Below are 22043 nucleotides of genomic sequence, written 5' to 3' on the forward strand. Positions count from 1 at the left end.
TATACACAATTAAGACTTTAGCATAATCAATGCGGTAAAATCAATGTTTTTTCTGGAACTTCTTTGCTTTCTCTATAATCCCACAAGTGTTTGCAATTTGATCTCTAGTTCCCTCTGCCTCTTCAAAATCCAGATTGTACTGATATTCTCAGTTCACAAATTGTTGAAACCTAGCTTGTCGGATTTTGATCATATGAAATAAGTGCAATTTAATAGCATTTATACAGATCTTCATGGTTCTTTCAAAAGTGGGGGGGTCACCTCAATCTTAGGGAAACTGAGATCCATATATCTATGGCTATTTGTATGTAATGTAAAAATACATTAACATGGTACACTTCACTTTTTGAAATTACCTTCTTCAATAAGGAATAATGTAATATGATATGATTCTGCTTGATTATTTTTGTAATGAAAATACTTCTTTTTGTAGGTGCACCTTTATATCCAGAACCAAGCAATACATTTGGTACGTTGGGCAATTTAATGTCAAAAATATTGTAATATACGTGTTAATGCCGCCTACATTTTATTTAGTTTGATTTGAATCAGGGCTGCTTGAGCAAAATCTGGTTATATGACATAAAGAAGCATTCCTAAAATGTGATGTGTGATGGTTGAATTTGTAAGCAAACCAATTTCTAAGACCACTGAAGGAAGCCAGATGTGGCTCTGTAATGGCTTTAAAACTACAGACATTGTGATTCCTTCCAAAAGGTAGATGTCATTGACTGATCTCTTCACGGTCAATAATTGAATAGGGGTTTTCCAAGCATATGTAGAAATATGACTATAAACCAAGAGGAGTTACTAAAAAATAATTGGAAATTTTTATAAAACTTTCCAAAATATACTAAGCTTTGATTGCATTTGATAGTGATTTGATTGAATCAAGTGATGCATAATACAACAACTCACTTTCTCCAGCTAGTTCTGAAGCAAATTAAATGGCCTCCTGGTTGTTTTACATTGCTTTGTCTTGCAGTCTAAACTTCACAATTGGGTTGACTTTCTGTGTATTCTGGAACATTTGCAGAAGGCCACTTCAGCTATTGGAAGCATTCAGTTGAAGTCTGTTTGCTAGCTATAATATGGATGTATCTTTTGGGTATGCAGGTTCATATTCAGAAGATCTTTGAAGGAAGAGCTTTGTACAGCGCATGGAAACTTCAAAATGACTGCTTGTGGTTTTGTGGAATAGATGTAAAAGGACTGCTCAGATATATAAGTCATTTCTTCTATTTCTTCTTTATGCAGATATAGTTATAAAACAATTGAAGATTGGCTGGAATTGAATTTGAAAACAATGAGTATTATTTCAGTAATACATCATGCCTGCAGAAAAGCCCGGAAAGTTCTGCAAAACAACATCATGGTGATCTTACTACCAATTTGAGAGTCATGAGGAAAAATGTTTTGTGGAATATGTAAGAAATATATGCAATAATTACCTATGAAAATAAGTGGCTTCAAAAAAAATTATGTGTGTGAGTGTATATCTGTATGTATGTATAATGCATGTGTGTGTGAGAGTGTGTGTGTGTGTGTCAGGTTTCCCACTAAGATACCCATAGCAAACAGAACTCCGAGGTGGGTACATTTCTCAAATAATAGTTGTATTGGATATATCATATTGGCATAAGCTGGTGAAAACCGGCTCTTACTATTCCTATAGTTTTCACCGAATTAAAAATAAAAGTTTTTCCTCTGTCCCCAAACAATCAGTCACATGGGTCAATCAGGGTGCAATTCGGTTACTAGGTAACATTACTCCTCCTTTCTTCAGCCATCTGTGGGAACATCCTTGGCTCACAGGAGAAACTATTTTGTTTTAACTACAAAATCCCAGCTATTCCCTCTCCCCATTCCTCATCTCCATTGTGGCAACACTTGAACCTCATAATGGCCTTAGTCAGGCCAGCTTCAGAGTTGACAGTATGTGTATATGATAGCCAGAACTTTTCAGAAACTGAAGAATTTCTTTTAAACTTTTGTATAAAATATGTTATTATGGTGGGCATTAATTAACAAAACTGGATGTTTAACACAGTCAACTTAATTGGAAACCAATTATTTCAGGAATATAATAGATTAGATGTTACCTTTTTACTCAAATGAATTTTCTAGTACTACATTGTTAAAAAGCAGAAATATTTCAAAATTATTAATTATTTTGTGTTAAGTTGCTTCTATTCAACATGATTTGCAATAATATTTTTAATTATACATAGTGTTTGACAAACCTACCGGTTCTAGGAAAGATTCTATCCTTTATTGGATTATTGGTTCTGATGCTCTAAACCAGGGTGACAAACTCAATTTCATTGAGGGTCGCATCAGGGTTATGTTTGACCTTGGGGCCCAGGTGGGCATGGCCAGGGTGGATGTGACCAGCTTGATATCATTAGTGTTGGGGGCATCTGTGGCAACCCAAGTGGTATACCAGCAAAAAACGGCTCCAAGCTCCATTTCAGCTGCAAACAGCCTCCTGCTGCCCTCTACCCAGTGAAAACAGCTCAGGCGGAGCCATGTGTGGCCCTCCCAAGCTGTTTTATGCGGCCAGAGGCACTGTGGGCCGGTCCTTTGCTATTTTTAAGGTGGCTCCATGGGCCAAATCTAAGCATCTAGTGGGCTGGATCTGGCCTCTGGCCCTTGAGTTTGACACCCCTCCTCTAAATGATAGCTGGATTAGATTTGTTGATATGCTATGTGATTACTTTATATTAAAGCAGAAAGTAACTATTTTTATTACCTTTTTTCTTTACATTTAGGCTACCAACTATGGCATTTATAAGGATTCCTATATTGGTTTAATTTTGAGTCTTGACAAAAGTTTGGGTAGGTGAACAAAATATTTAAATGATAATGATGAGATCCATTCAGTCATGTTCGACTTTGGCAATTCTATGGGCTGGGTCTCTCCATGTCTTTCAATCTTGCACTACTTTCAGTTGCTCTATACTTTGGCTGGTGTCAGTTTTGATGATGTCTAGCTGCTATGTTCCTTTGGCAGCCTGGTTTCCTTTAACCATTAATTCTCCAACACTCTTGGTTCCTCTAGTGCAGTGATGGCTAATCTTTTTGTCCTCGCATGCAAAAGCGTGTGCGCATGTGGGACAGCATGCACATGCATTCCCACACCATAATGCAGTGCATGCGTGACATGCCCATGTGACCTGGCCCCCCTGTGTTTGCGCACATGACCCCCCCATGCCCCCTGCTCCCAGACATGTGCACAGGAACCCCCCCCCTCCGGTGCCTCCTGGATCAAGAGAGAGCTCCATGTGCTACCTGTGGCACATATGCCATAGGTTCGCCATCATGGATTTAATAAATACACTGATCTACAAACTTTGGGAAATTATCAACCGCCAAGATAAAATGTGTTAATTTACATATTTTGATTAGATGAAATTAGAAAACAGGTAATAAAGTGCTGGTTCGCTAAAGTTTTCAAGATAAGATTTATACATAGGCGAGTATATTTGGCTACAGGGAGGGACATTGTCCTAATAATCATAATGCCTTGTAACTTCTGACAAAGTACGGTAGAACAATGAAAATGGTACACATGGAGAGTGTATAAATGTATCTTCACTTTGAGACATCAAGGCAGTTGGACTAGGAAAAACATGTGGAAACATTTGCTTAGGTCCCATATTTGCTTGGTGCAAATATGTCACTGAAAATTCACTTCTTATACTCTCATTTAGATTTATTTCCTTGGAACTGGTGGGCAGTGAGTGATGAGCATGGGGAGAGATTCACCAGATACCAAGGAAAATGGAGAAAAGATACCAAGGGAAAATGAGTCTGTTCCTGCTTGCTAATTACTGCTGGAATTTCTCCAGGGAAAGTTATGTCAATGAAAGATAAATTTATAATGATGGTCTGACACCCTTCTCATTACCATATCATATATTTTTAGAAATTTATGGAGCATAACCCACATCCCCCTCATAATTTTGATTTATTTTGTTGCAATTATTACTTGAAACTGTATCTTGGAAACCTGGACCCAATTAATACTCAGGATTTGATTTTCCTTTATTAGAGACCCCATTTGGTAAGGTTAAGCTTTCTGAGGTTTTTTCCTTATAGACTCCTGGCCAGTCATGTCTTTGATTATACACAATGTGCCTTCCTTCCCTTTTTGTTCACTTCCCTCACCTGTGCCCCTCCTTTCCAGGACCTTCCTATGCTCACATAAACTATTCACCTGCATTTTTCTTGAACCTTCCTAGCAAGACCATATGCGTGCACTGACTAGTGGTTTCTTTCTGGACTTTCTTGTGATAGCAGACAGACACAACAACCAGAGTCTTATTTTCCAATCTCACTCACTCAGATACATACACTTCAACATCCTTTTTCCCTGCCTCTCTGCGACACATACTTGCATGCACCTTGAGCCCTGCTTTTGTGGCCTCCCTGTGCCCATACATATAGATGCCTGTCCTCTTTCCCCAGCCTTCCTGTACTTCACACACCCTTGCATCCACTTTCCTCTGGACTCTGTGAGCTCATGCTCCACTCAAGTGTGGCTGCAGCCGGCCTCCTAGGGCCTTCTCAGCCCCCTGTGTATCCTACTGCCGCCTCTGCTTCCCACTTAATAATTTTGCCTGAATTGCCGGGAGGGGGGGGGGTTCCTGCCAGTTCTAACCTCTTCCATAGAAAAGGTTCCACAAATCTACCGTGCTGTTTAGAACTGGTTCCAGCTCCCTCCCACCCACCCGTGTGCACATCATCAAGATGAAGAGCAAGAGGAGGAATTCTGGAGTTGAAGTCCACAAGTCTTAAGGCTGTCAAAAAAAAAACCCTGTTTTTTTTTTTCCTAAAGGGTTAGGCATGCAAGGGCCTTGTAACTTGACAGCTTTAAGACTTGCACACTTCAATGCCAGAGTTCCTGAGCCAACGTGACTGGGAGGAGGAATTCTGGGAACTGAAGTCCACAAGTCTTAAACTGTCAAGTTTGAACACCCCTGGGTTTCTTTTTTTCCCCTTTTTGAAAAGTTTTTTTTTATTTTAATTGAACAAAAACACAAAAAAAGAATCATCCTTCATTACATCTTGTAGAAAGCGTGTCAATTGGTTACAGATAACTTCGTGCATTTCTTCCACAATCATTATTTATTGTTCATATTAGATATACACTTTAAATCAAAAATCTTTGTATATCTTACTATCCATGTACCACAATTCCCATTTGACTACAGTTATTTGAATGTGCTTTTGCCTCAAATCCTTCATAAAGACACAACCACATAATGGCATTCATTAGCTATTTCAAAAAATCCTCCAATAACATTACTCCTTTATGACATCGTTTAAGTAAAAGTCAATTCATAAAAGTTTCTAAACCTTCCCCCCCCCCCTTAGAATTTATATCCAAGTTACTTTGGCCAATACCATAGCATGTATATATTATTAAACAATGTCAATTGACATTTCCTTGTTGTTATATAATTGGCTAAAAAATCATTTACTAGTTATGTGCCATCTTCTCTCATCAGACCCCCCCCTAAAAAAAAACCTTACACTTTTATGACCAGATCTAAATAAAAATTTGTTAATAAAATTTATAGGTCTTTTTCCCAAGTTGCAATTTGCATTTATATCCAAATTTCATTTACTAGTTTGCCAGTACATGTATATATATCATTAAGCTGTATCCATTATCATTTCATTATTGTTATTATAATTAATTATTGTTAACAATAAACATTTAATAACAATCTAAAACAATCTAAGAGATACTAAATTCTACTTATTGATCACCAAAATCAACTAATTTTTTATTAGCAACTTTCATTGTCAAACTGTATCTTTCTAATAACAAAACAATCTTATCTCTCTTGCCAATTGTGGTGTCAGTCTTATTTTTATCTCCTTTATAAGGTTTTATGGACTTCTCTCCGCACTTCGTTGCTTGAAGGATCTCTCAGGTAATCTCGTTGCCCTCCAGCTGCTACTAAAATTAGCTTGTCTTTGGTTATCAATCTTGCTTCTGAAAAAATTCTCTTCTTAAGTCCATCATCATTACCATTTTTTTCTTCTGTATCTTGGAATCTGGGGTAGAGCTCCAATTCATCGATTCCCTTTTCCATATTCCCTTCTTTTCCACTTCATTCACACTTGCTCCATTAAGAAATTCATCTATTATCTTGTCTTTATCTTCTATATATTCATTCTTCCCTTTAATTTTTGGGGCTCCAACCCTTCATCTTTTGCTGTGAGGAAGACTAGTCTTTCCAACTTCTCAATTCTCCCATATCCTTCCAATAGATTTTGAATTCCAGCCAAGATATTTTGAAATTTTAAGGTTTCCTCATCTGAATATTGATCCATGTTTCCAAAAAAGAAGAAAGTAAAGAAAAAAAAACTAATAGCCACCGTCATTTTAGCCTTTCAGGCCTCTCTTATTTTTTATCTTAGGTTGACTTGAACACAAGTTCTTTTATGCTCTTCAAAGGAGAAGGGTTCTGTTTTTTCAACCCTTTCTTTCCCTGCCAAATAGTTCTCAAAGGCACCTATGAAAACAATTCATGCCCTTGGCTCTTTATCAGTTTCTGTAAACAAGTTGCAAACCCTTCAGCTACAAAGTCAGTGTAATCAAAGAAGGAAAGAGAAGAGATTCGTTGTTGTCAAAAACTCCAGCCTCTGACCTCCGAGTGGCAGTGTTGCTACTTTGACTTTCTAATATTTATCTCTGTCTTATAGGAAACAAAGTTCTTTAGATTTCTTTTAATGAAATCTAATAACAAGTATAGGAAGAATTGTTAAAATAAAAGGGAAGGTTTTAATCCAGAAGTCAAAAAATAAAGCAACAAAAAGCAGAAGAAAAAAATAATCAGTTCACTTTAAGAGGAGAAATGAGAAATGTTGTGAGCACTTCAATCCACAACGTATAGTTACAAAGAAAAAAAAAAGCTTTCCATAGCAATCCAATATGAGTTAGTTTCGCTGCTCAATTCTTAAGGATCTAATTTGGCTTTAAGAAAATTTCTTTGGGCAATCTTTCGCAAAATAGAAAAAATACCTCACCAGATGGACTCACTTTCTCTTTTCACTTCCTTTCTTCTGGAGCCGTCCCAATTTCATCAGCTTGGGGGCTGCCTGTTTACTGCTGTCTTGAAGCGCTTCCTTTGGGTCGATCAGGACTTTGCGATGTCCCTGAGACCAGCAAGGCTTCATCTTCCTGATCACCATCTCTACGGGCCGGTTTAGGTCTCATGGACCGTCCAGCGGCAAAAGTATCAATGGCAGTCTCGGAGTATCGAGACTGCACGTTGTGAAATTGCGACATTGGATCCTCTTCCATTTTTTTTTCTAAAGGGTTAAGAGTGCAAGGGTCTTTTAACTTGACAGTTTTAAGACTTGCATACTTCAATGCCAGAAGTTTCTGACCCAACATTTTGATTGCTAAGCAAGAATGGTTGTTAGTGAGTTTCACTACATTTTACAAGTTGGCCATGTCCACCCAGTCACATGGCTGGCAAGCCACTCCCACCCGGTCACATGACTGGCAAGTCACTCCCACAAAGCAGGCCACATCCACAGAAGAAGTTCTAAAAAATGCGAAATCCACCACTGCTGAATTTGGATGACAATCACATTGGAACTGCCTGAATTGCCATTGCTAAGCAATGAAATCACATGGCATCACACTTTGCAGCCCACAGTTTTTAGAGACAGCAATCCCAGTTTAAATTTCACCATAATTTAAGGACTATCTGTAATTTCTCGATATTTGTTAGCATGCCATACCATTTTGATTACAGTCTTTCAGTTACTATTGTTTTACATTGTCATATTGGTGGGAACAGGTCCTAGCCTTGAAACAGCCCTTCTTGAGCTTCCAACAGTTGTTTTGAGCTCAGAGTATCATAGGTGACTGTGAAATATTTTTCTTCAGATGGATGGATGGAACTCCAGTGACATATGAAGCCTGGGCCCCCGGTGAACCCAACTTTGCCAATGAAGATGAACATTGTGTAGTTATGTATTAGATTCAGGCAAGTAAAATAAACTTCAGGTTTTCAGTAGTTCTTGTATGTGTATGATTAGGATATGAACAAATGGTAAGTAAGTGAGGATTACGTTCTATTCCAGGGGTGTCAAACTCATGTCACGGCATTGTCGCGTGATGTATTGGGACTCCCCCCCCTTCGCTAAACCAGAGGTGAGCGGAGCCAGTGCGTGACGCACCTGGCCCACAGGCCATGAGTTTGACAGCCCTGGTCTGTTCTTTCACATGTACTGTAGGATTCCAGTATGTACTATTGCACTTTGCACTATTATTATTTTGGTTGCAGCACATAGCTAACCTGTTCCTATTTATTTTAAGAATAATTTAAAATTCCACGTTGACAATATAATTTCTTTGATCAGGTGTATGGAATGATATAAACTGTGGTGATGAGAAAAGCTTCATCTGCGAGAGACACAATAGCTCTGTCCGTACAACTGCAGCGTCCACATTACCTGCAATTCCAAAAGGGTGCAGTGAGGGTTGGCTTTGGTTTAATGACAAGGTAACTGATACAGTTAAGGTAAATATTTTGAGGTAGAATTACTGTTCAAACATCCTAAAGGCAGATATAAATACATTGAGATTGCTTTAGGTAGCCATGATATTTTTAGAGCTATCAATGAATGCAGGTAGTTCAGCAAGAGATATCTTCATGGGCTTTTTTTTTTTTGCCAGAAATGGCCAAAAAAAAATCAGTTTTCAACAACCCAAAATGGAATAAATCATGGTCACATGACTGCAGAACACAGCAAATGTCTATAAGTGTGGGCTCATTGCCAAGTGCCCAAAATGTGATCACATGACTGTGGGAGCAAGGATCATCAAAACTTTAAACCTCCCTTTTGGGGAGTGTCTCATAACTGTGAATGCTTGCTTATAGTCATATCTATAAGCAACACCATCTCTCTTCCTTGAATGTAAATCCAAGCCCAGCAAGATTTTGAAAGATTCGGGCATTTTCTTTTTTTCATTAGTCCCTCTCTCCTGGATGCTTTCCAGAAGTAGGATGGCAGTGACAAACTGACTAGATAACAAACATCAATACAAAATTACTAAGAAGTCAATTATATCACAAAAAGCAGACAGTAAATTTGTATATAGTTAAATCATGAAAAGATTAGCTTTATTACAGCTTATATTTTTCCCAAAAGAAAGTGGGATTTTGATTTTATTATTACTGTTTTACTACTGCTGAATTACATTCTAAATTCTGTTAATATTCTGATTTCATTTAATGATTGATGATTCTATAATTGATTGTTTCTATTACTTTTTATTTATTTAAATTCTTTCTTGATTGATGGATTTTTGGAGGCATTCTTATCCTTCTAGTGCTTCCAAGTATTTGGCTTCGTAGAAGAGGAGAAGAAAAACTGGAGCGCTGCACGTGATCACTGCAGAAATCTAGGAGGAAACCTGGCTAGTATACCAAACAAAGCTGTTCAAGGTACAATCACTTCTCTAAATCATATGAATTACATAAGCTTAACATTTCTTTTAAAATCCAGACATCTCTTCTTAAATTACTTTTAGAAGAATTACTATGCCCAATTTTCTTTCCTCAGCTCCAGTTTATATAAGCTTTTGCTGTTAGAAGATATGAAAATGTTGCCACAATTCTTAGGATCTGCTCCTTCTCTATGGTCCCATGCCCTTCTTGGTCCATTCCCAATTCAAAGGTTGCCATGCTGAAATGATAAAGGCAATAAGAATCCAAAATAATTTTATAATAATATAAAAATGTGCATCGGCAGTAATATCTTTAACTTAACTTAACTTTTAATAAATTTATATGCCGCCCAATCCGTAGGACTCCAGGCGGCTTACAGAAATTAAAATAAGGAGTTAAAAATAGAAAAGAGAAACAATTTAAAAACAACGCACCATACACTCAATCTGGGTGGGGCTGGACCTCATTCATGAAGTCAACAGCCCCAGGCCTGCCGGAATAGCCAGGTTTAGTGGCTTTTCGGAAGGCCGAGAGAGTCCAGATCTCTACAGATTGGTCATTCCGCAGGGTCGGAGCAGCTACAGAGAAGGCCCTCTCCCGAGGGCCGCCAGCCGGCATTGTCCGGTCGACGACACCTGGAGAAGGCCCAGCCTGTGACTTCTTATCGGCCATTTGGGAGGTATGTGGCAGGAGGCGGTCTCTCAGATATCCAGGTCCTAGGCCATATAGGCTTTAAGGTGATGACCAGCACCTTGAAGCATGTGCGGAGACCAATCGGAAGCCAGTGCAGCACACGGAGGATAGGTGTAACATGGGTGTATCTAGGTACACCCGATATTGCTCGCAGCGGCTGCGTTCTGGACCAACTGTAGTCTCTGAACACTTTTCAGGGGCAGCCCCATGTAAAGCGCATTACAGTAATCGAGCCTAGAGGTGACGAGGGCATGAGTGACCATTCGAAGTGCCTCCCAGTCCAAGTAGGGCCGCAACTGGTGAACCAGGCGAACCTGGGCAAAAGCCCCCCTGGTCACACCCGACAGATGGTGTTCTAATGTCAGCTGTGAATCCAGGAGGACACCCAAGTTGCGGACCCTCTCTGAGGGGTGTAGGATTTCACCCCCAGGCCAAGGGATGGGATAGCTGGACTATCCTTGGGAGGTAACATCAATAGCCACTCGGTCTTGTCTGGATTGAGTGCAAGCTTGTTCACTCCCATCCAGACCCTGACAGCCTCCAGGCACTGGCACATCACTTCCACCACTTCGCTGAGTTGGCACGGGGCGGACAGATACAATTGAGTATCGCCCGCATACTGATGTTATTTGATCCCGTGCCGGCATATGATCTCACCCAGGGGTTTCATATAGATGTTAAATAGGAGGGGGGACAGGACCGAGCCCTGCGGCACCCCATATTTAAGGGGCCTAGGGGTCGACCTCTGTCCTCCAACCAACACTGACTGCAACCTGTCCGAGAGGTAGGAGAACCACCGTAAAACGGTGCCTCCCACCTCCCGCAACCGCTGCAGAAGGATACCATGGTCGATGTTATTGAAGGCCGCTGAGAGGTCAAGAAGCACCAGGATAGAGGAATGTCCTCTATCCCTGGCCCGCAGAGATCATCAATCAGCGCAACCAAAGCAGTTTTGGTGCAGTAACCAGGCCTGAAACCCAACTGTAAAGGGTCTAGTCTGCTTCATCCAAGGACCGTCGGAGTTGAGACCATGTGAGTTAAGTATCACTTAAAGCAGTTAGAAATGTGTAACTGGATTGTTTCAAAGCAGAGTTTGATAAAATATTCATTTTAGAGCAGCACATATATTTATTATTTATTGCGCTTAACGGTCAAATTGGTGAAAAACCAACCTTTTCCCATAGTTAGCTGGAGAGTATAAACAGAAATTTAGATAAAATATAGAGATTATATGATGAAGTGAGCTCAGGGTTCTGTATCAGTACATTTTTATAGCTAGCTTTATATTTCAATCTTGCACTAGGTAGGAAAAGCTGTTGATGTGCCGACCAGTATCTGGAAGCCTGTTGAGCCTGGGTGGGGCAAAACAGATTTCTGTTCAGTCCTAATATCACTAAGTAGTTAGGACTGTTGAGCTATTTGTCCCCACTTGATCAAACACATTTTTAAATAGGTTTCCAGTCAGCTCCCAAGTATGGTTGAAATGCTTGGTGATGTATAAAGCCTATCATGGCATGTGGCTTGGCTATCTGTGGAATTGTCTGGATCCAATAGTTTCTGCTTGCCAAGTATTGTATTTTCTGGCATATAAGGCACCCCCTACTTTCAGGCACCCGCAAGCTGACTGAAGGCCTCCATGCTGCTGTGCTTCTGTAATTTGAGCTCACCGCCTTCCTTATATAGACCGCCAGCCAGACCTTACTAAGCCATCCCAGTGCTCATCCATCCATGTGCCAGGCGAGGAGCGCCGTGGTTATTGATTGAAAGGCTGGCGTCTGCTCTGGTGGCAGCGTGACTTTTTGCTTGGCAGCGTTGCTTTCTCTTTTCTTTTGGTTTTTTGGTATGGCCTTTCTATACTCAGCATATAAGACGATCCCCAATTTTTGAAATAACTTTTTGGGGTTAAAAGCCATCTTATATGCTGGAAAATATGGTACGTTCAGTCTGGGTCCCTTCTATTAAATGTTGTCTCCTCTGGGAGGAATGTTTGCCCTCTGTATTGCAGCCCCCCTCCCCCTACCCAATCTGGGGCAGGAGCTTGCCAGACTGGAGCCCTTCAGACCTAGTTCTGATCCGAAACTTGGGGTTAATGAATTTGTGGGGCAGGTGTTGTGGTTTCATGTTATTGCTATTGTTTGGGTGGATATGTCTGTGCTATTTCATGCACTGTGGATTGGTGCATTTGGCAAGCTACCTAGAGCCTGCTAGAGTGGGCAACCATAACATGACCAACATAGCTAAAATGCCATGTTTATTAAAAATTGGGCATCAGCAATTGCAATAAAGTTAGTAACTCTTGTAAAGATATCCAGTGGCCTGCCAACTAATCAGAATAAAAAAATCATTTATCCCATAGTTTAGCTAATCATCATATGAACAACTTTTACTCCAAATACTGGCAACCAAGAGGGACAGGCATGGTTTTTGGCTACTAAAATATCAGGAACATGAGATGGAAGCTACAATCTGGATAATCAAATTATGGCAGCAGAATAAAATGTGCATCTTTTCTTCTGCTATCCTCCTTTATTATGTTCTGTTCTGTGGTCTTGGTACCTTCTAGTATAATAAAAAGCAACGAATCCTCCTGCCAGAATATACCTGGCAGGCAGAAACAATTGGATATAGGAGATTCCTCAGATAGCCAAGCCCTATGCCATGAAAGGCTTTATAGATGATCACCTGGAATGTTCTTAAGATGGGAACATAGAAATGGCTGTCATAAAGATTGTATGTGAGCAGAGTTTGGTCTGGTATAGTGAGGTAGTTTTTACAATCTAATATAATCAAAGTAAACTTTTGAAAAGTTGGAACAACATGTAATTGGTCACGAGCCTGACAATAATTTATTGTAAAATATATCTATATTCCTCCCCCCTCCAGCTTTTCTCACAGTGCAATTAAAAAGTGCTACTGATAATATTTGGATTGGATTGACTGACAAGAATTGGAGGGGACTTTTCCTGTGGACTGATGGGAGTGGAGTCTATTTTACAAATTGGGCTAAAGGGTCACCTCGTTATTCAATGTAAGTCTAATTTGTTGGGTTTTATTCTATTTCCCCACAAATCTGTAGTTAATCTCTTGATGATAAATTCCTGCAATGATACAAAATTTATATGGAAAGGAGTCCCTTTTTTGTGATATGGCTGCCCATATCAATTTATTGAATGAATGCATAAATGAATAAAATGGGTGATAGTTCAGATTTTTCGGTCTATTAAATAAGAAAAGTCTGCTGTACTTTCTCCTCATCAACAGTGGGTGATATAATACTGAAAAAAAATCAGTGTTTTATGAATGAAAAATATCCCATGAACATTATGTTTTGGAGAATTTTACTATTGCCAATACTCAATTAAAGGAAAAAAACAGTACAGTAAAATGAAATTTAAAATAAAAAAATCTATAGAAGTAAAAAATATATAAATATGTAAAATTAAAATAAGTATGGAGAAGAAAGGACCCTGCCAGATTTAGAATGCCTGATACATAAAGCTGGTTACATCCTTCAAATTCACAGAAGTGATTTGATTCTCATGGCTGCTTAGCTTTGATGTATACAATGAGCTGTGCACAGTATCCCAAAGGGCAAAGCTTGGTGACACAAGCAAAGAACTCCATTTCCATCTTGGTGCCTAGAAGGTCCAGTGTGTGGCCTCTTTGAAGGCTTCTCCAGTTTGTCTCCATGATTGTGGTTGTGCAGATATCCCTCTTGAAGGGTTTGCCAAAGAAACATAGTGGCTCTGAATGGGACTTTTGGGAAGAGATGGGTGTCTAAATGGTTCCTTTGCCTGAGATGGCACTTATTCTGAACAACCTTAGCATGTTATCCACTAACATTCCTGAAGTACCCTGGCTATAAAGAGTCATTGAAGCTATTGTTAGAGACCACTGACCACTGTTCCCTCCAAGGTGCGCGGGTGAGCGGCCGCGCACATGGGAACAAAACACCGCGCAGCAGTTTCCAACTGCCACCCAGTGGTTTTTGTGAGACGCTTTCCATGAGAGGAGAGCCAGCCTGGAGACAGCAATCATGGCAGGAAGTAGCTGAGAGAAGGGGTGCGAGGGTTGGAGAAGGCATGGGTCCGGGCCAGCTCCCAGCAGTGGCTGCTCAGATTTGCCATTTGAAAGAGAAAGAGAGAGGAAGGGAGGGAGGAGGAGGAGGAGGGGAGGGAGGGAGGGAGAGTGTGAGCTTCCTCTTTGATCTGCCGCCAAAGACTGAACTGAGAAGCAAAGAGGCAGGAGAGACAAAGCAGGAGAGATGAAGGTGAGAGCCAATCTGGGTCATTCCTTCCAAGAGGCAACTTTCCCATTGAATGACTCGCTGCCCTAGACTCGAGGAGACCCTCTGCAGTCCCTCTCATCCGTCCGGGATGCCAGCAAGAGTGTTGGGCTGAAGGAAGGAGGGATTCTCTCTCTTTCTCTCTCTCTCTCCCTCTCTTTAAGAGAGAGAGAGAGAGAGAGAGAGAGAGTGAGTTAGTTAGTTGGTGGGCAGGCTTAGCACTTCGTTAAGTTTGTTTCTCTGCGTCTCAATGGGTGCAATTATGCAAGCATTTTTTTCCTCTTTAAAAGAATTTTTGGATTTCTCCTCACCAAACCTTTAAGACTGAAAGAGTTAGAGTTGAAATATAAAGAGATTGTCAATTGCCATACTGTTAGATTGATAGGCAATTATGGACTATCTTGATTATATCCTCCTTAGAAAGAATATGCTACTGTATGGTTGAGAAAAAGATCAAACTTCATTCCATGGAAACCCAACAAAGTTCATAGGGAGGGTTTCTTTCTATGATGGGCTTCTTGGGTCAACGTGAATATCAGTTATCAAAAATGTAGGTAGAAAATTAAGCAGGCAATAGGCAATTACAAAAAGGGAAGCCAACTTTCTGAATCTGTTTCATTGTACTTAGTGACTTATAAAAAGACTAATGTTCTGAAAACCTGACCTAAATTACTATATATTTTAAATAGCTGTAAAGCTATGCTGAAAAAGTTGTTCTCATGGTATTGTGATAAATTCAATAAAAAGAAGGGAATTCTTGATGAATTTAAGGAGAAATGAGAGTTTTGGATAGTAAATGGACAAATAAAATTACCAATCAAAGAGAATATTTGCACCTCAGGGTTGAAATGAGATGTTCTCTCTTACTATCTCCTCTTCCTCTCTTCTCTCTCTGTCTCTCTCATCCTCTTTCTCTTTGTCACTCTTCTCTTTCTCTCTCCCTCTTTTCCATTCTTCTGTCACTTTCTTCTTCTCCCTTCTCTCTCCTCTTTGTCTCTTTCTGTCTCTTTCACCCTCTTTCTCTTTGTCTCTCTTTCTCTCTCCTTCTTTCCCACTCTTCTGTCACTTTCTCTGTCCTTCTCTGTCTCTTTCTGTCTCTCTTCCCTCTTTTTTTCTTCCTCTCTCCCACTCTTTTATCACTTTCTCTCTACTGCCCAACCTGTCCCCATACTTATCTTCGATTGATCATGTTTGCAATAATTTACTTTCTTTCCTAAATAGGCGCAGTTCCCTTACTGGATCCCTCACTCACTCAAACACACACACACACACACACACACACACTCACTCACTCACCACAAAACCATTTTTCTCCATTCCAATTCGGATCCTATAAATCAATTGCTCTGAAACATCTGTGAAAAAAATTCAGGTGCTCAGGCGTGAAAATGTGCTGCTCAAATACTATACTTTTCCGCACACACTGAAAAAAAATTAGAGGGAACATTGCCACTGACTTCCTTCTATCCCCTCCACTCTATACCATAGTGGCAGCATCTTCCTTTGAAGAAAAGATTTCATTCAATGATGGAGTCTCTATATGCTTCTGTGGTATGTGCTTCAGGATGCTTCTGTGCAATCATCTTCTATAGTTACCAGAAACAGAAAAACACAATTATTTTCTTTTGATGTTATTAAGGAAGACTGTTCCAATCATGACACCAGTGACTGTATTTGGCTTTCTTGCTATGCAAATACATTATAGGGTAACTGCGTTTTTATGATGACAAAACCTGAAAGGCTTGCAGGATATTGGAGAGTTGGATACTGTTCTTCTAAGCTGACCTACATCTGCCAAAAAAATACTGGTAAGTTTATAGAAATCTTGGGAAATAATTCAGTTTCAGAGAATAAGGACATGTAATTTATATCAGGGGTTTCCAACTTGTGGCCACAGCCCACTAGTTGGCCGTGAGGAGTTTGCAACTGGGCCATGGAAATGGTGGTGAATGTGTGCTTGTGCGTTCATAATTTCACTTGTGTGGGCAGCAGGTGAATGTGGGCGTGCATGCTCCATTTGCATGAGTAGCAGCCGCCAGTCCGCAAAGCAGGAAATGTTGGGGAACTCTGATTTAGATTATCTTCTACAAATCAATACAGAATTTGAAAAAAGGGGATTTGTAAGCTATACTTTTGATCATTATATAGATTCTAGGAAGAAGATCAATATGATGCAACTTAAGATAGTTGGGGAGGTTAAGCATATAACTACATCGATATATCTAGTTATAACTGGCTATGAAGAACATTGGAATCTTTCTTTCTTTCTTTCCTATTTTTCTTCAACTTTTTTTTCTTTTCTTGAATTTTTACTTTTGCTTGATTACTTTTATTTTTTCTTCTCTACTTTATGTTAGTTTGCGTTAGATTTTATCATCTATTTAAAAAGTTTTAATTAAAATTGTACATATAAAAGAAAAACCTGGGTGAATAAAAGTGTTTGAGCCAAATAAGATTGCAACAAATATGGTAATCAAGAAAATACATTGTGAAGGAATGTATAGAAATAATAAATTTAAATCACAGTACCATCAACTTCAGGAAGTATTTCAATAAAGTGAACTAACAAACATAATTGTGATACCAACTATCTGAAGCCCAATGTAAAGGCTTTTAGTAGCATTGAATCAGTTAATTGTCAAAAGGTATTCAGCAGATGTCTTGTGTTCATAAGTTCACATACAGTATTTGGGATAACTAAAGATATACATTTATATTATACCTCAAGGCCTCTTTAAAGTGACTCACTGTACCAATTTGTTTAATGTGCTTTTGGTTTTTTAGTATTAAGCATTATCTTGGTATGGAACTGAGAGGATATTTTAAGAAAAGTTAGAACTTAAATATTAAGGGTTTTCAAAATTAAAAAAAAATAGTGGGACAGTGTGAGATCTTGACTGATTTTTTTTTAAAATAGGTCCTGAACCTTACTCTGAACCAACAGTTCCAGCATCTCACTATATCAGTTATGGAAATAGCAGCTATTCTATGGTTAGTCCCAAGATGACCTGGGAAGAAGCAAGGAAGAAATGTGAATCTGAAAATGCAAAACTTGCCACCATTGTAGACCCCTATGCAGAATCATTCATATGGCTGCAAGTGCTCCAACATAAGGAGCCTGTATGGATTGGACTAAGCAGCAAAGAGGTAAGAATAGAATCTACACATTCACAACAGAATGGGTTGCTACCAGTTCGCCCTGGATCAGGCGAACTGGTAGTGGCAGTGGTGGGAAGCTCCACCCACCCACCCGGACACTTTTGCACATGCACACAAGCATTGCACAAGCATGCAAGGACTAGTTCATGAGTGAACTGGTAGTAAAATAAATTGCAACCCAGCAATGGTTCACAATGAAGCCCTATATTTAAAATTGTACACTTGGAAAAATTAACACAAAGATAAAACATTCAAGAAGTGGATTTCTATGAGTAGAAAGTATTGTGGGTAGAGGTGGTCCTTGTTTAGCAATCATATTTGGGACTGACAACTCTATTGTTAAACAAAGAGGCCACTAAATGAAATTGCAACTCTGCTTATGATCTTACTTCAGCTTTCCCTTATTTTTACTGATCTGCAAAGATGACTGATGAAGTTCCTTTTTCATCTGTGCTGTAAGTGTCCATGGTCACTAAATGAGACCCCAACATATATGTGACAGTTTTCTAAATGGACCTTGAAGACTAAATGCTTTCACATAATTGATTTATTTCTGTAAAAGATTTATATGATTCCTAGTTTAAGCAGCTCTGGGTGGCTTTTTCTCACAGTTAAGAAAGAGGACATGGAGTCCAGTTGGCAATGAAAAAGGGGTACAGGTAGTTTTCACTTAACAACCATCACTCAGTAACCATTTGAAGTTACAATAGTGCTCAATGGTAGTTATGCCTGGTTCTCAAATTGCAATGCTCCTGGGATCACATGATCAAAATTCATGTTCTTTGCAGCATTCCATCTTTTCAGATGACTAAAAGTACTTCAACTTACCCTACCTTTTGGCCCTGGATTCCATCCCTGCCCACATCTACCCTGACATTCCTTCCTGCCCCGCCCTGTTTTTTTTTTCATTTCCTGCTGACAAGACACACCTGGTTGAAGCAACTGTTTGTCTTCTGCAAGGCTGTTGTGGAGGGTTGGCAGAGCAGGTGATGGGGCAGTGGTGGAGTGGAAGATAGCCAAAATTGCAGAGGGTGGAGAGAGAATGTATGGGGAGTTGAAGCAGAGGTCCGTGTGGCAGGGTAGAAATAATGCAAGGTTGTTGCCTAATGATGGTGTACAGTGCAGTCGTATCCTAATCACCACAACCAGGAGTGCTGGAACGGCTGTTGCTAAGTGATGTCATGGCACCATGTTTCACTAAATGAGTGCTTTGCTTAGCAATGTAAATTCCTGTCCCACTTAGAGTTGTTAAGTGAGGACTGGCTATAGGGAAATTAAATCAATAATACCTTTCCTTGTACTTCTTGTAATTATTCCCTTATGCATTTTGGTTTCAGAGTGATGCTAGGTACAAGTGGATTAGTAACTGGAAGGTAGTGTACACTAACTGGGCTGACGAAGAACCATTGCATAAGGTAGCCTGTGTCTACCTAGACACTGAGGGTTATTGGAAAACAGGAAATTGCAGTGAAAAATACTTGTCTGTTTGCGAGAGATATTATGGTAAGAAAAATAATGTGTCTATTTTAATAGAATTTGCATTTTAATTTTAATTTCAGTTAGTGCCTAATTACTAAAAGTGGCATATAGAGGTAATTCTCCACTTACAACGGCTCATTTAGTAAGCACTCAAAGTTACGACGAGATTGAAAAAAAATGAAGTGTTTTTCACACTTACGATTGTTACAGCATCCTCACAATCATATGATCAAAATTGGGATGCAGTGTGACTCACTTATATTTATGACAGTTGTAGTGTCCAAGCCATGTGATTGGGGACTAAACAACAATTGTAGTGATTCACTTAACAACTGTGGCAAGAAAGATCGTAAAATGGGCCACATTAACTTAACAACTGTCTCACTTAGCAACATTAATTTGGGGCTCAATTATGGTCATAAATTGAGGACTACCTATATCAACAAAGTCATAAGCTAAGCTTTTAAAAACAGGAGGGGTCTAATGAGTTTCACATAGAAAATAATGAATTTACGTTATATCTTACTGTATTATTTTATTATAGTTATTATTAATCCTGATTATTATTAATACTTTCCTTAGTGGCTAGTTTCTTGCATATGCATTTTCTTTAATAAAGAAAACATATTTGTTTCATAACAGGTGTAGTGCCAACTGAGATTCCACAATTGCCAGGAAAATGCGAAACCTCCAAAAACAGCCAAATATCTTGGATTCCTTTTAGAGGTCATTGCTATAAAATTTACCTTTCACTAGAATCTTGGGCAACAGCATCCCTGTTGTGTTCTCATATAGGTTAGTATCCTTTTGAGGTGCTTAATGATAATAGTATGCTTAGGGAAATCTTGCCAGGTTCTACATATATATATATACAGTGATTTTGAATAAACACATCTGTGTCAAATTCAGCAAGCAACCCCAACTTTTATTGTATTATATTCTACTCTATAAAACTATTGAAAGAACAGCTGTTGAGAATGTAGGAAGATGTTATATAGAATGTGCATACTGCGTTTCCCTGAAAAATAAGACCTACCCAAAAATAAGCCCTAGCCTGATTTTGAATATGAGCCTAATATAAGTCCTACCCCCAAAATAAGCCCTGGTGAAAAATAAGACTAGGTGAACACAGGAGGTGGTGAGCACGTGTGATCTGATAGTGTCTGAAAGCAGCCGTAACCTGCATAGTGCAGGCGAGTTGAGTACCTGTCCAAGCAGTAAATGAAGGCAGAGGCATGAAATCCGGATGCGCAGAGTAGGCTGCAGGAAAGCTAAAAGTCGGTGGGCTGGAATGGTAGGTGGCTGTGGGAGGCTAATCTTTGTGTGGTGGCAGCAGCAGCAGATGGAGGCAGAGGTATGGTGAGAAGGCAGGTGATCCAGACATGTTGTGTGGTCCGCAGGAAAGCTGAGAGTCAGTGGGTCCGAATGGATGTTTGGCTGGGGAAGGCTAATCTTTATGTGTCTTGGCTTGCGGCCCTTGTGGTGGGTTGGGATCAACTGCCTTCCGTTCTGCCTGTTGCTGATGCCACCCCGTGAAGACAAGCCTCTTGTGACTGCTAGCCTGTTTCTGCCCAACAACTCAACAGCTTTCCCATGACACACATGGTCTGGGTCACCTGCCTTTCCCCCTGCACCTGCCTCCATCTGCTGTTTGGACAGGAAATCAACTCACCTGCACTGCATATGGTGCTGCATTACCCCAGAGTGAGCTTTCTAAGGGACTGGTGGGCTGTAGCTGCTCCCTGTGCACTTGCTGCCTCTTGTGCAAAACAAAATCATTATTTTCACAAAAATAAGTCCTAGTGCTTATTTTGGAACCTCATGAGGAAAACATGAGTAGTATAAAGATAAAGTAGTATAAAGATAAATAAATACTTTTGTATATTTCATGTCCTCTGAAAATAATTACTAAAGGAAAGGTTTCAACTGAATAAAACCATCTGTTGGGATGAAAAACAAGATAGTGCAATAATTTTCTTTCAATTTTATGATGCACAGCTAGAAAGTTACTTATTATGTGTGAACATATAGCCACATAGCAGCTATGTCAATTAAGGCTTGGTATGGTTGCTTAAGGCACTTCTGAAGTCTTTTCAAAATGTCTGGACATACCTAGAAGACATTTGCACATGACAGCTCAGAAAGAAAAGTAGCAATTGTTTTATCTTATTAGCTATCCTGGTAGAATTATCTTCTGGGCATATTCAAAAGTACTCAGCTGAACTCAAGAGAATCTTGATGGAACCTTAAACTTAACTTTAACAGTTAAATTAGCCTTGATGAACAGTTAAGGGAAGTAAGTATGTCTAGCTCAGTGGTGGATTCCGGATCCCATTGCAACCAGTACGGTGCAATGGGGTCCAGTATCTACCACATGAACGTGCGCATGCGTCCTTACCACTTGCGAGTCTCCACAAGCCTCTGCGACGCTCCTGCTGGTCAGTGGAGCATTGCGCAGGCACCATGTGCTCAGAAGCACAAATGAGCTCAAATAGAAGTAAGGAGCAGGTGGGCCCTCCAGAGCACTGTACCAGAACGGTACCTGGTGCTCCGGGCAGGCACCGGTACACCTGTACTGGAGTGTACCCACCCCCGGGCTAGCTCAACAAAGAGAAGGATTAGGGGTGATGTGGTAGCTGTCTTCTCATACTTGAGAGGCAGTCACAAAGATGAGGGAGTTGACTTACTTTCCAAAGCACATTGAGGATAGGGTAAGAACAAGTGGAATCTCATTTAAGAGACATCCTATCTAAGAACTAAGGAGAAATTTCCTGACAATGACAGTAATTAACCAATGGAACAACTTGCCTCCTAAAGTTGTGGATGGTCAATCACTGGAAGATTGCAAGAAAAGATTAGACATTCATTTGTCTAATTTGGTTGGACTAAAACACCTCTAAGGAAAGTGTGCATATATATATATAGCAATATAGCCCAGGTTCAAA

General features: G+C 39.7%; 1 protein-coding gene across 1 annotated transcript in view; it reads left to right on the forward strand.

Moving 5' to 3' along the window:
• The window catches only part of LOC116520743 (macrophage mannose receptor 1-like), a 50783-nt gene that overhangs the window by 23380 nt on the left and 5360 nt on the right, over positions 1–22043 (forward strand). Inside the window, 13 exon segments of the mRNA XM_032235070.1 lie at positions 434–469; positions 1258–1289; positions 1291–1427; positions 7916–8002; positions 8266–8276; positions 8392–8534; positions 9365–9479; positions 13059–13203; positions 13727–13754; positions 16166–16268; positions 17378–17607; positions 18957–19122; positions 19741–19893. Of these exon segments, the coding sequence (XP_032090961.1) occupies positions 434–469; positions 1258–1289; positions 1291–1427; positions 7916–8002; positions 8266–8276; positions 8392–8534; positions 9365–9479; positions 13059–13203; positions 13727–13754; positions 16166–16268; positions 17378–17607; positions 18957–19122; positions 19741–19893 (1386 nt within the window).

This window comes from Thamnophis elegans, chromosome Z, assembly GCF_009769535.1.
Source record: "Thamnophis elegans isolate rThaEle1 chromosome Z, rThaEle1.pri, whole genome shotgun sequence".
Taxonomy (NCBI): domain Eukaryota; kingdom Metazoa; phylum Chordata; class Lepidosauria; order Squamata; family Colubridae; genus Thamnophis; species Thamnophis elegans.